Source organism: Geotrypetes seraphini, chromosome 2 (genome assembly GCF_902459505.1).
Source record: "Geotrypetes seraphini chromosome 2, aGeoSer1.1, whole genome shotgun sequence".
Lineage (NCBI taxonomy): Eukaryota > Metazoa > Chordata > Amphibia > Gymnophiona > Dermophiidae > Geotrypetes > Geotrypetes seraphini.
Window position 1 is genome coordinate 70,512,140 of NC_047085.1, and position 15,415 is coordinate 70,527,554.

The 15,415-nt window shown below is 44.2% G+C and overlaps 1 protein-coding gene across 9 annotated transcripts in view; it reads right to left on the reverse strand.

Annotated features, from left to right (window-relative positions):
• LOC117355504 (A-kinase anchor protein 5-like) overlaps nt 1–15,415 on the reverse strand; it is a 114,055-nt gene that overhangs the window by 14,053 nt on the left and 84,587 nt on the right. For 7 of the 9 annotated variants that reach the window (XM_033934173.1, XM_033934177.1, XM_033934178.1 and 4 more), the window contains one exon: nt 3,267–3,405. The exons of 1 other annotated variant lie outside the window; for it this stretch is intronic. In XM_033934173.1, coding sequence (XP_033790064.1) covers nt 3,267–3,405 — 139 coding nt within the window. The remainder of the gene's footprint in view (nt 1–3,266; nt 3,406–15,415) is intronic. One more of the 9 variants, XM_033934172.1, reaches the window with a different exon arrangement.

The following is a 15,415-nucleotide window of genomic DNA, read 5'->3' on the forward strand; positions in this document are numbered from 1 at the left end:
ACTACAACAATGTAAAAATAAAAGGAAGAACAAGATCGCTTTCCTAAAGCCACAAGTGTTTTAAAGAGAAAATTCTTTCCTTGAATTAGAATACTGAAAGACACCCAGATCCATGCTGAACAACACTGAAAAGATGAAGAAAATGGTAAGAATACACTGAAATAACATAAGAACTCCGCTTAGAAAACTCTCTCGACAAATTCAAGTCATAACTCAAGACTTTTCTTTTCAATATTGCCTACAACCTCTTTCAAATAGAATCCATGCAATTTATCTATGGACTTAGCTAAAAAATAAAAACACCTCTTTTGAAGTGAACCCTACCATATTGTACTCACCCCTTCCCTAACTTTCCTCCCTTTTTATTGCTTTATTTTATCTCGATGTATTTATTAACTTACCGATTCCCTCCTTCCCTTATTTGCTCCAATACGTCAGTTTTTCACACACTCCTCTTTTTAAAAATTATTTATAATTTTCTTCTATTAAATATTTGATTGTAAACCGTTTAGGTACCTGTCTGATAAACAGTATATCAAAGAATAAAGAAACTTGGAAACTACTACTATATCTTCAAACAAACAATATATATAGTATTTGAATAGCTACGACAAAGACCTCTACAATTACCGTATTTTCACGCATATAACGCGCGCGTTATACGTGTTTTTACAAACCGTGCATACCCTTGCGCGGTATACGCGTGAGCGCGTTGTACAAATTTTTTTTTACATAGTTCCCCCCCCCCCCGACGTCCGATTCACCCCCTGCAGGACCGCTCGCACGCTCCCGCACCCCCACCCCGAAGGACCGCCAACTCCCCGACACGATCGGGGCAAGAGGGAGCTCAAGCCCTCTTGCCCTAGCCAACCGCGGCACCCCTGACACGATCGAGGCAAGAGGGAGCTCAAGCCCTCTTGCCCCTCCGACTCCCCGACACGATCGGGGCAAAAAGGAGCCCAAGCCCTCTTGCCCCGCCGATTCCCCAACTCCCCGACAATATCGGGCCAGGAGGGAGCCCAAGTCCTCCTGGCCCTAGCGCCCCCCCCCCCGCTAGTTGTTCGGGCCAGGAGGGAGCCCAAACCCTCCTGGCCACGGCGACCCCCTACCCCCACCCCGCATTACATTACGAGCAGGAGGGATCCCAGGCCCTCCTGCCCTCGACGCAAACCCCCCCTTCCCCCAACGACCGCCCCACCCAAGAACCTCCGACCGTCCCCCAGCTGACCCGCGACCCCCCTGGCCGACCCCCACGACACCCCCACCCCCCTTCCCCGTATCTTTCTGTAGTTGGCCGGACAGACGGGAGCCAAACCCGCCTGTCCGGCAGGCAGCCAACGACGGAATGAGGCCGGATTGGCCCATCCGTCCCAAAGCTCCGCCTACTGGTGGGGCCTAAGGCGCCTGGGCCAATCAGAATAGGCCCGGGAGCCTTAGGTCCCTCCTGGGGGTGGGGCCTGAGGCACATGGGCCCAACCCGACCATGTGCCTCAGGCCCCGCCCCCAGGAGGGACCTAAGGCTCCCGGGCCTATTCTGATTGGCCCAGGCGCCTTAGGCCCCACCAGTAGGCGGAGCTTTGGGACGGATAGGCCAATCCGGCCTCATTCCGTCGTTGGCTGCCTGCCGGACAGGCGGGTTTGGCTCCCGTCTGTCCGGCCAACTACAGAAAGGTACGGGGAAGGGGGGTGGGGGTGTCATGGGGGTCGGCCAGGGGGGTCGCGGGTCAGCTGGGGGGTGGTCAGAGGTTCTTGGGTGGGGCGGTCGTTGGGGGAAGGGGGGTTTGCGTCGAGGGCAGGAGGGCCTGGGATCCCTCCTGCTCGTAATGTAGTGCGGGGTGGGGGTAGGGGGTCGCCATGGCCAGGAGGGTTTGGGCTCCCTCCTGGCCCGAACAACTAGGGGGGGGTCGCCAGGGCCAGGAGGACTTGGGCTCCCTCCTGGCCCGAAATTGTCGAGGAGTCGGCGGGGCAAGAGGGCTTGGGCTCTCTTTTGCCCCGATCGTGTCGGGGAGTCGGGGGGGGGGCAAGAGGGCTTGAGCTCCCTCTTGCCCCAATTGTGTTGGGGGTGCTGCGGTTGGCTGGGGCAAGAAGGCTTGAGCTCCCTCTTGCCCCGATCGTGTCAGGGGTGCCGCGGTTGGCTGGGGCAAGAGGGCTTGAGCTCCCTCTTGCCCCGATCGTGTCAGGGAGTCGGCGGGGCAAGAGGGGAAGCAGCAGGACACTGGTAGGAGCTTCTACATGATGGGGGGGGGCGGGAGGCTGTGGGGGTGCGAACGGTCCTTCAGGGTGGGGGTGCGTGCGAGCGGTCCTTCGGGGTGGGGGTGCGAGCGGTCCTGCGGGGGGGGATGAATCGGACGTCGGAGGGGGGGGCATCAGGCTTTCAGGGTGGGGACAGGACTTCAAGGGGGAGAGGAGAGTCGGGCAGCATGCGCGGTATACGGGTGTGCGCGGTATACAAAAATTTCTGTACATAATTTTGTGTTTTCCGCGCGCTATACCCGTGTGCGCGTTTTATACGGGTGCGCGTTATCTATGTGAAAATACAGTAATGACACTTCAAACAATGTGGAGAAAAAGAGACCTCAGAAATTATTGCACCCATTAGGCTCAGCACAAGTGTACTGCACAGGGGCTAAGCACAGTCATTGGTCTCAAAAAAAAAATCCACAATTAATCTGTGTCCGATCTTCAAATATCACTATGTAGCAAAGTACTTATCTTCACAGCTGTAAATGGGACAATAACAATTCCAAACACTGGTTTAAAAAACTTCAAAGCACTGGTTCAAAACAGAGGAATTAAGCCTCTCTTAATTGAAAGAAGACTATTACCCAGATTCAACAGCGGCCCTGATTTGTTTCTAAAACAGGTCTAGGTCAGAACATCTAAGTTCCGTCCAGGACGTCTTGTGAAAGGTTTGATTACTACCGCAAGATGTCCAAGTCTAAGTTGGCCCAAAGTCCACCCAAAACACACCTCTAACATGCTCCATTATGACATAGATGTCTTGGGGGGTGAACATCCCGCAAGATGTCTAAAATATTTGTTTCGAAGATTGGCACTTGGACGTTTTGCCAAGAAAAATATTCAAGTGCTGATTTAGACATTTTTTAAATGTCCCTGTTAGTCTCTCTGCTATGGCCTTGTCCTCCCCGAGTACTTGTTTTGCCCCCAGTGAGACTTCAACCACAGAGCTTAGGGCTATAGATCAAGGCTCAGTGAATCTGGCCCAAAGACAAGAAAAAAAAACAACAAAAGAGAAACTTCTTTACCAGTCCACCTGCTGGAGGCTGAGAAATATTAGAACATTTCTGGCTGTACCACCTGTTATACTGATGATGTCAATGGAATCTTCAAAGTCTCTACCTCCATCTGCTAGTAGGAAGTCATAACTCACAGGTCTGGACTGGTCTATCAAAATGATAAGGAAATAATTTTTAAAATTTTCAATATTACCTTTTTTCTTATATATTTTAAAGACTATCTCTAAGATTATGATCTAATGTCAATCTGTATTCATATGTAAAGCAATTATATTATTTCCATGGATATGCAAAGGAAAAATATTTTGGTTTGTTTTCAGAATTTTACAAAGGTTTCCTGATATTTTTAGTTTATTTTTTTGCATTTGTTTAAATAGATTTTTTAGCAAGAGTTATTTCTTAAAATGTATAATTCAGTTAGGGGCCCCTTTTATCAAGCTGCGCTAGAGGTTTTTAGCATGAGCCGGCAAGGTAAATACTCTGATGCTCACAGAATTCCTATGTGTGTCAAAGCACTTACCTTGCCAGCCTGAGCTAAAACCCTCTAGTTCAGCTTGGTAAAAGGGGGATTATACATGCATCCATTCATAAGTTAACACATGTTAATCGATTCTGCATGCACTAAAATATTTAAGGCAGACTAATAAACTGAGGGGCCATCAGAGATGTATGCTGATGGCTGAACACATGTTTGTTTATTGAAAGCTTCTATACCACTACTTATGACTGGGAAATCGATTCAGAGCGGTTTACATGAGCTGCTATAATGTTATTCTGCGGATAAATATCAGCCTCACAGAAAATGTCTGGCACCTGCATTTTTTCTGATGTCAATATATAAGCACAGAACACCACACATATAAAATCTCCCCACATAGTCCCCACCCCCCAAGTAAAGTTTCTTATCCCCACATAAAATCCTCCCTCCTCATAAAATTCATTCACCCACATATGGTCTCCTTCATTTCATTTATTTTCTTCCCTTTCTCCCTTCCCCACTCTCATGGTCTCCAGAATCTCCCTCCTTCTTTCCCTCCCAATAGTCTCCTGCATCTCTCTCCTTCCTAACCCCCCTTCCATCCACCTTCTCCATAATCCATGTGCTATAGTAGTTCCTCTTTCTTTTCCCTGTCCCACAGACCACGTACCCCAGTTCCCCTCTCTCTTTCTGACCCCACAGTTCCCCTTTCTCTTCCCGGATCCACAATCCATATGCATTGGTTCCCTTCTCTCTTCGTAGTCCCACAATTCATATGCCTGGGTTTTGCTCTCTCTTTCCAGCCCTACAATCCATGTGCCGCAGTTCCCTTCTCTATCTCCCCTTTCTCTCGATCTCAATATCTCTTTCCTCTCACTCAAGCAGATCTCTTCTCTCTCTTCCAGTCCTGCAGAACCAAAGAAATGTTCCTGGCTCGGCTCAGTACCAGCAATGAACTTCGGTGCAGACAAGCTTCAGCACCACATGTCTGAAGCTCTGCTTGTCCTGACCCCTTTTCCACTCTGACAATCATTTCTACTACTGAGCTGGGCCAGGGCTTTTCTTCGGTCCTGTGGCTGTGGGTCCAGAATGGAGAGAGGGGATCTACTTGTAGGCCTCCATAAGATTCATTATCAGGCTGCCTGTGGGCCATAGGCTGCCCTCTTTTCTAGAATATGTGTGGATACAATTTTTTTTTCTGATTGGAACTGTGCACGGAAAAGTCATTTTGCATTCTGTTATATGCATTTAGGGGTTGATTCTATAAATGGTGCCTAAATTGACCAGTGCCTAGAAAAACGGTGCCGATCACGTGTCAATCACACTTAGGCGTCGTATACAGAATCGGGGCTAGTGGCCAGGGCAGGATTAACCAATAGGCCAAGTAGGCACGTGCCTAGGGCCTGAAATGGTCAGGGGGGGCCCGATGAAGGAGGGCATCAACATTGTTTTTTCCAAATGGCGATGGGCCCTACCAGCATCGATCGGCAACACGCCCCCCCCCCGATCAGTAACGCAGCTCCACCCCCCGCCCTCATCGACGGAAAGTAAGACAAGCAAGCAACGTGGGTAAGAAAGGCAACAGGAATATAATTGTGCAAGCGGTGCTGCTTGCTCAAAGTTCCCTCTGACGCAGCTTCCTGTTTCCGCCTGGGCGCATGGTGGGGTGGGGCAGGGCAGGGGGCCCAGTGTACTTGTGTGCCTAGGGGCCCTCGATGAATTAATCCTGCCCTGCTAGTGGCACCTATGTTTTTATATAGGTGCCTGAAATCTAGGCCAGGGTTTTAAAGGTTTCATACTCCATTCATAGAAACACCCACTTAGGCATTAGGAGCAGCTAATCGCCATGAAATAGGCACCTATCACCCAATTAATTTTTTCACAATTATTGAGGCTATTAAGAGTATTTTGCCAATTAAGTTAGATGCCTAAAAGGCGCCTAATTTTAGGCACCATTTATAGAATCAGCCCCTTCATGTTATGCTTGCAGCAAGCAGACAAATAAAACTGTCATTAAATCTTCTCTTATCTTACTGCAAGCAAATTAGTTAACTCTTCTATGTCTCCTCAGATCTGGGGTTCAAGTTCTATCACTATGCTCACTTCTAAGTACTTCTCTATATTGACACCAAATAACCAATAGCATTATCTTCTGTATCATATGGCCATAAAATTGCAAACATATGTCTTGCCAAGCACCTGCTGCCATCCATGCTGCCTTTCCCTGAATACACAATCCTAATTAAGAGGCGTCACACGTTCTGCAGTTAAGTAGCGGAGGCGTTCTGCCGGGTTCAGCGCCATTTTCAATTGTTCCACTCAGGCGGGTGTTTGAGAGATACTGCTTTCAGCATTCAGCAGCTGGTTCCTGAGGAAGGGGGCTTGTACCCCCGAAACGGAGTTCCGTTGGACAAGTCTTTTGTGCTGCCTCATTTTCATCGACTATGGAGAAGCTAAGTACCTCCTAGACTGTCTGCTTAAAACTAAGCGGTTAAATTATTGTTAACTTCTAACAGTAAATCGAACTACGTGTTTTAAACATACCTATTTATATCGGCAGCAGTTCAAGCAAATGAAAGACACTCAGAATTTAAGGCATAGCATGCCTAACTTCTTTCTATCGCCGTTTTTAGAGCCGTGCCGACCTTCTGAGATTGAGAATAAAGTGTGAAGGCGTCTGATGTCACATCCGGAATAGGCAGCTCAATTCAAATTCGGGGCTATTTAAATATTGAATCTGATGTCATATCCGGAATTATATTAGTGATGGTACGATCAAATACTTGAAAGTAATTGCATAAAAATGATCTTATTCTGAATAGCCGTTACATATTAAATAAAAGCCTGCCAGTTAATAGCTATATTTAAGCCGGACGGTTGTAGGCTGTGAAGGCGATCTATCCACCTTTGCTCTAAACGTAACAATTTTTTCCCCCTTTCCCCTCCTCTTATAGATGCCGATACTGAATCGATGATCATACATTTTAATTCTGCAAAGACATGATGGTATTCTAAACAGTGGGCTACAAGCGGAGCCTCTTTCCTTTTAAGTTTTAAACAAGATTTATGTTCCGCCATACGGATATTAAACTGTTAGGCATGCTATGCCTTAAATTCTGAGTGTCTTTCATTTGCTTGAACTGCTGCCGATATAAATAGGTATGTTTAAAACACGTAGTTCGATTTACTGTTAGAAGTTAACAATAATTTAACCGCTTAGTTTTAAGCGTGATAACGGTTGCAGAAGCTTTATCTCCTCCTTAGTTTCTGTAAGCTTGGTTTAGGTAATATTCCTATAATAGTAGTTGATATAAACTTCTTTTCTAAACTATCAGAGAAACGTTTGGATTAGGTTGAGTATTTAGGAGCATTGCCAATAGGATTGCCATAGAGCGTTCTTTAATACAAGCATTTAAAATTTGATACTATTTATCATAATAATTAAGTTTTAAATATTATTCTGTTTTATTCTGCAGTGTTACTGTTGGCACCTTTCCTGACGAAGCTCTCCTAAAATTTGTAAGAGCGAAACGGAGATCTTCCGTCGTCATTATGTCACCATGCCATTAAGCTAAGTACTCTCAGATTTGTATAGTGGAATTTAAGAGTACGGGCTGCTATACAAGAGAAGCAGATTAATTAATAAGTTTTTTCGAAAAATAGTTAAAACAAGAATAAAATAATAGATAGAATGTTTTTGATAAATAATAAAGTTTACCGGAGAATCTAAATGGACCGATGATAGCTCACCCTATTGTTATCAGCTCGTAAGATACATCGAGCTGTTAGCTGTGAGCGCTTGAGATTCCTATAAATTTCTCCAATAATTCCAGTTTGGAATTTTTTTGTCTTGTGGTTTTGACTATTATATTTCACACCATTAGCACATCGGTTTGTGCACTAGGTACATGTTTAAACATAGAAACATAGAAGATGACGGCAGAAAAGGGCCATGGCCCAACAAGTCTGCCCACTCTAATGACCCACCCCCTAAATTCTTCCCTGAAGTGATCTCACATGCTTATCCCATTTTCTCTTAAAGTCCAGCATGCTGCTGGCCTGAATTACCTGCAGTGGAAGACTATTCCAATGATCAACCACTCTTTTGGTGAAGAAGTACTTCCTGGTGTCACTATGAAATCTCCCACCCCTGAGTTTCAACGGATGTCCTCTTGTCGCCGTAGGTTCTTTAAAAAAAAAAAGATATCCTCTTCTACCTCAATACGGCCTGTGACATATTTGAATGTCTCAATCATGTCTCCCCTCTCTCTATGCTCCTCGAGTGAGTATAGCTGCAACTTGCCCAGCCTTTCATCATACGGGAGATCCTTGAGTCCTGAGACCATCCTGGTGGCTATTCGCTGAACCGACTCCATTCTCTGCACATCTTTTTGATAATGTGGTCTCCAGAGTTGTACACAATATTCCAGATGAGGTCTCACCATAGATCTGTACAACAGCATTATAACTTTGGTCTTCCGGCTGACGAAGCTTCTTCGGATACAACCCATCATTTGTCTAGCCTTGGATGAAGCTTTCTCCACTTGATTGGCAGACTTCATGTCTTCGCTAATGATTACTCCCAAGTCCCGTTCTGCTGTAGATCTTGCTAAGGTCTCACCATTTAGGGTGTAAGTTCTGAATGGATTTCTGTTGCCAAGGTGCATGACCTTACACTTTTTGGCATTAAAACTTAGTTGCCAAGTTGAGGACCAATGTTCCAGTAAGAGTAGGTCCTGCGTCATGCAGTCGGGCACTGTGCTTTTGCCTACTATGTTGCATAGTTTGGCGTCATTGGCGAATAATGCAATTTTCCCTTGAAGCCCTTGAGCCAGGTCCCTTACGAAGATATTAAATAGGATCAGACCCAAGACCGAACCCTGCGGCACTCCACTGATCACTTCTGATGTTTCGGAGAGTGTACCGTTCACCACCACCCTCTGAAGTCTACCACTGAACCAGTCATTTACCCATGCAGTTAACGTTTCTCCTAATCCCATCGAACTCATCTTGCTCAATAGCCTGCGGTGTGGGACACTATCAAAAGTCTTACTGAAGTCCAAGAACACAACGTCCAGGGACTCTCCCATATCCAGCTTTTTCGTTACCCAGTCAAAGAAGCTGATCAGATTGGATTGGCAGGATGGGGGTCTCGTAGATTCTCGTCATTCAGGATCGTATCTAATTTGTGTTTGATTAGTGTTTCCATAATTTTACACACTATTGATGTGAGACTTACCGGTCTGTAGTTTTCAGCCTCCGTCCTGCATCCCTTTTGACGTTAGCTGTTTTCCAGTCCAATGGGACTCTTCCTGTACTAAGGGAAAGATTGAAGAGCGCGGATAACGGTTTCGCTAGGACATCACTCAACTCTTTAAGCACCCTGGGATGTAGTTTGTCAGGTCCCATGGCTTTGTTCACTTTGAGTCTTGAAAGTTCGTAGTAGACGCTGCTGGACGTAAACTCAAAATCTCGAAACGGGTTTTCCGAGCTTTCCCTTGTCTGCAGCTGTGGACCGGATCCCGGCACCTCGCAGGTAAAGACTGAGCAGAAGTATTCATTTAGTAGTTCGACTTTATCGGAGTCCGATTCTACATAGTTCCCGTCTGGTTTCTTAAGGCGCACAATCCCATCCGTATTCCTTTTTCTGTCACTGATATACCTGAAGAAGGATTTATCCTCTTTTTTAATGTTCTCTGCTAGATTCTCTTCCATCCGGAGTTTGGCCTCTCTGACTGCTATTTTGACGGCTCTAGACTTGGCCAGATAGTCTTCTTTGGTCTCTCGTTTTCCTGATTGTTTACAGGAGATAAATGCTTTTTTCTTCTTTTTTACGAGGTCCGAGATCTCCGCAGAGAACCACTGAGGTTTATTGTTCCTCCGCCGTTTACTTACTGTTTTTATGTAGAGGTTGGTTGCTTCGTGTAGGGTAGATTTCAGAGCTGACCACATTGCCTCCTGATTTTGCGGCCTGATTTTGCAGAGCCCGATAAACGAAATCACCCATGTTATGAAGTTAGTGCCCCTAAAGTTGAGGACCTTTGTGGATGTGTTAGATCTAGTGAATCCTTTCCTGAGGTGAAACCACACCATGTTGTGGTCGCTGGAGGCCAACTTATCGCCTACCGAAACCTCTGTGACATTTTCCCCGTTGGTGAGTACCAGGTCCAGTATCGCCTGATCCCTAGTGGGCTCCAATAACATCTGTCTGAGTTGTGCTCCCTTTATGGAGGTTAGTAGCCTTTTGCTGCCGCTGGTTGAAGCGGAAAGTTTGTTCCAATCTGCATCAGGCATATTGAAGTCCCCTAACAACACTGTGTCTCCACGCAAAGTGATGGTCTCTATATCTTCGATTAGTTCTATATCTATGTTTTCCTGTTATCTTGGAGGTCTGTATACATCCCCGAGATACAGGCACATATGGGCTAGCCCGGGGATGTTTCACAGATAACACCCTTATGGGTGTATGCATGTGACAGTTGGTGCATTAGGGGTTTGGTCCCCATTGCGAGCTGTGCGACTGAGGGCTTCCCGTTTATCACAACAAATTTTCTTTAGTAGTTTGGTTTGAGCTGTCTCTTCCCCTCACTCCCTGTTCAGGGTTAGGGAAGAATTGTTGTTTCTTCTCATTGTTTGGGTTTTCTTCCTACTTTTGGGTTTTTTCTGACACAATCCTAATTAAGAACATAATAATTGCCATACTGGGACAGAATGAAGGTCCATCAAGCCCAGTATCCTGTTACCAACAGTAACCAACCCAGGTCCCAAGTACCTAGCTAGATCCCAAGAAGTAAAATAGATTTTATGCTGCTTATCCTGGGAATAAGCAGTGGATTTCCCCAAGCCATCTCAATAATGGCCTATGGACTTCTCTTTTAGGAAATTATCCAAAACTTTTAAAACCCTGCTAAGCTGACTGATTTCACCACATTCTCCAGCAACAAATTCCAGGGTTTAATTACACATTGTGTGAAGAAACATTTTCTCTGGTTTGTTTTAAATCTACTACTTAGTAGCTTCATCACATGCCCCCTAGTTCTAGTATTTTCAGAAAGAGCAAACAAACAATTTACATATACCCTTTCCACTTCACTCAATAATTTATGAAACACTATCATATCATCCCTGAGTCATCTTTTTTCCAAGCTGAAGAGCTCTAGCTGCTTTATCCTTTCCTCATTGGGAAGTTGTCCCATCCGTTTTATCATTTTCGTCACACTTCTCTGTATCTTTTCTAATTCTGCTTTATCTTTTTGAGATATAGCGACCAGATTTGCACACAATATTTAAGATTCAGCCATACCATAGAGCAATACAAGGGCAATATAACAGTTTCATCTTTGTTTTCCATTTATTTCCTGATAATGCCTAACATTCTATTTGCTTTCTTAGCCGCCTTCGCTGCACATTGAGCTGAGGGTTTCAATGTATCCTCAACGATGACACCTAGATCCTTTTCCTGTGCAGTGGCTTCTAACATGGCTTTCCCACATGTATCATTTTGCTCTTGCTCACATTAAATATCATCTGCTATTTTGATGCCCAGTCTTCCATAAGAACATAGAAATAGCCGTACTGGGTAAGACAATCAAGCCCAGTAGCCCATTCTCATGGTGGCCAATTGAGGTCAGTAGTACCTGGCCAAAACCCAAAGAGTAGCACTATTCCATGCTACCGATCCAGGACAAGCCTCAAAAGATAATTTTGTGATTTAACAACTTTTAATAACTTTGAGTCATTAGCAAATTTAATTATCTCACTAGTTATTCCCATCTCTAGATCACTGAGAAATATGTTAAAAAGCAGTGGACCCTGCACAGACCCCTGGGGAACCCCATTATTTACCCTTTTCCATTGAGAATATTGACCATTTAAACCTACTCTGTTTTATATCTTTCAACTAGTTCTTAATCCATAATAGGAAATTACCTCCTATCCCATGACTCTCTAATTTCCTCAGAAGTCTTTCATGAGGTACTTTGTCAAATGCCTTTTGAAAATCCAAATACACACTATCAACCAGTTTACCCCTTCAAAGAAATGCAGTAGATTGGTGAGGCAAGATTTCCCTTGACTAAATCCATGTTGGCTTTCTCTCATTAATCCATGAAATCTGGCAATCTATTTATGCCGAAACTGGGTTCCTAGTTGGGACACTGTTCCAACTGGACGTAGCTCCAACAGACTACTTATTTCTTCATGTTTGTTGAGACTCTTATTTGAGACTGTTTACATTGATATTTATTGTTGAAATAAATTACCAGGTTGTATAGACATCTTGTTTGCCTTTACTTTGCTATTCTTACACATCCCAAGGCAAGACCCTTCTTCTCTGTTCTTGTTATGTATATGTTCTGTCATTTTGTTCTTTATAATAGTCTCTACCATTTTTCCTGGCACCGATGTCAGATTCACTGGTCTATAATTTCCAGGATCACCTCTGGAAGCCGTTTTAAAAACTGGTGTCATGGTTACCCTCCAGTCTTACAGTACTATGCTGGATTTTAGAGAAAAATTACAAATTACTAACAATAGCTCTGCAAGTTCATTTTTCAATTCTATTAGCACTCTGGGATGTATACCATCCTGTCCAGGTGATTTGCTACTATTCAATTTATCAAATTACATTTTCCAGTGTTACAGAGATTTGTTTGAATTTCTCTGATTCATCAGAATTGAATATTATTTCTAGCACTGGTAACTCCCCCACATTTCTCCGAAGCAAAGAATTTATTTAATCTCTCCACTATGGCCTTTTCTTCCCTGAGAGCCCCTTTTATCCCTCGGCTTCTTGCTTTTAATATATCTAAAGTTTTTACTGTGTATTTTTGCTTCTAGCACAATCTACTTTTCAATGTCTCCCTTTGCTTTCTTTATTAGCACCTTGCATTTGACTTGCCATTCCTTGTGCTATTTGCAATTACGTTCAGTCGGTTCATTCTTCTACTTTATGAAGGATTCTCTTTTAGCTCTAATAGCTTCCTTCACCTCACTCGTTAACCACACTGACCGCCATTTAATCTTCCTTGTTCCTTTTTTAATACATGGAATATATCTAGTCTGGGCTTCCGTGATGGTATTTTTGAATACCATCCACACCTGATATAAATTTTTGATATTTGCAGCTACTCCTCCGTTTCTTTTATTTTATTTTTAATTTTAAAATTTTTATTAAAGGTTTAGAAAATTATAAACCAGCACAAAAAATGATACCAGGATAATGTCAAATATAAATGAAACAACAAAACAAAAACACATAAACAAAAAAGCACATACTGTACCCCCCAAGTCAACACCATCATCCTGATACCCAAATCCCTATCATTATACACCACCATCCATGTCTATCCTCACAAAAAAAAATTTATCCCACCTCCGGACAGCTTCCAGTTGGTTCTTTAGGAAGCCATCCATATACCGTAGCAACCTTACACCCCCCCCCTCCAATCAGGTAAACTTAAGTTAAAGAGTTCACTTTATTCATAATAAGAGACCAAGTCTGGGCATGATAAGCACAATGTCCATGACTCTGCACTATAGAATTTTCCATAGCACTAACAGTCTGGAACTTCAAAGTCCAATCCAATAGGTAAGGCGATTCAGCCCTTTTCCAGTGTTTAGCAATCAGGCACTTAGCCCCTGCCAATCCCCAATGAAGAAGTTTAGTCTGCAGATATGCTGGCACACATTATGAAGTCCTAACAGACAACCTTGCAGGGTAAATTGCAGGAGAAGTTGTATCAGCTAAGATAAACATCCTACCACTCATTTCCAAAAGGGTTTTAACACCATGCACTCCCACCAGATATGCAGAAAGGTACCACTCCCCAACCCACATCTCCAGCAAACATCCAACACCCCAGAATACATCTTATGTAACTGGGCAGGGGTATAGTACCACTGGGTGAGTACCTTGTAGGTATTCTCCTGAATGAGGACACAGGTAGATGCTTTACAAACTTCAATGTATACCTGAGACCATTCTCTGGCTGTAAAAATATTCCCCAGATCTGTTTCCCAGGCCCGTCTTTAAGTAGGATGAAAGGGTATAGAACCACGAAAATACTGGTAAAGGACTGGATATAGGCTTAGGAACTCCCCACAAAGTAACCCAGAAATGTTCCAAATGTTCAGAAGCCCTATGTGACCCAGTATGCCAACCTCGGATTCGTATAAAATGTCTTATTTGGGAATAGGCCAAATAATCCCCCTGGGGAAAATCACAACTCCTCTGGAATGCTTCAAAATACACCAAAACCCCCTGTGAAGAACATCTTCAAAAGTCAGACCTTTCCCACCATTCAAAAATCCCACTGGAAACTGGGGTTCATCTCAAATAGATCCTAGAGTGTAGGGGACCAATCCCCCTCCCCAAAGCCACAGAGTTATCAGAGATGCCTCAAAAATGGGTTTGACAGGCCCCCCAGAACACACTCAGGAGAAGAGGACCACAACCAATATTTCAACCGATGAGGTCCCACAAAACATTGCTTAAGCTGGGCTCCCAATTTCTGATCCACAATCTCCCAGTCTAATAAAAACCGCAACTGCACTGCCTGATAGTACCAAAACAGATTGGGAAGAGCCTGCACCCCCCCCCAATCGAGAAGCCCACAACCCCCGCTGAGAAATAAGTGGAGCCCTCCCCTGCCAAACAAAAGCAAAAATTATAGCATGTAATTGTCTCAGGACCACAATAGGAACAGGGATGGGCAATCTTTGGAACAAAAAGAGTAGGCGGGGCAAAATATTCATTTTTATAACAGCTATTCTGCCCCACAAGACAACAACAACCCATGCCACCGTTGAATGTCCCCCTTAATCTGCTGAACTATTTTGCCATAATTCAATTCATATAAGTGAGAGAGATCACGAGAGATTAGGCTCCTCAAGTATCGTATAGCCTCTGAAGCCCAGCAAAATGGATAACACGAGGATAAATGCCGAACCTCCTGGTCCTCCAAGGTAACCCCTAACATTTCCGATTTCTTCATGTTCACCTTGAAACTAGACACCGTCCCAAATTCAGAAAAAAAGCCCAATTAAAATAGGGAGGAAACCTCCGGGTCCTGCACATAAAGTAAAACATCGTCAGCAAACAAGGCGATCCGATGCCCAGTATTTCCAACCTGAACCCCTCGTAAATCTAAATGCTCCTGTATGCAGATGGCAAGTGGCTCTATAGAAAGTGCAAATAAAAGAGGTTACAAGGGGCAGCCCTGTCTGGTTCCATGCTCAATAGGGAAAAAAATCAGTGTATCCCCCATTAATTCTAAGAGTTGCCCTATAAAACGCCCTTACCCCAGACCCATCCTCTCCATTACTTGCCATAAAAACTCCCATCCAACCCAGTCGAAAGCCTTCTCAGCATCAATAGTCAAGAAAGCTATTTTATCCGAGGCCCGACAAGCTGTCCACAACAAATGAAGAGTATATTATCTTGAACCTGGCGTGCTGTATAAAACCAGATTGGTCCACATGAATTAAGCTCGGTAGAATCTTCCCCAATCGAAGAGCCAGAACTTTAGCAAGGATTTTAGCATCGGTGTTCAAAAAACAGTATCGGTCTATAAGCTCCACACCCCAACGGATCCTTGCCAGGTTTAAGTAGCACGGTGATACCTGCCTCCCCATAGACGAAGGCAACAAACCACCCACATGAACTCCATTGGCCACCTAA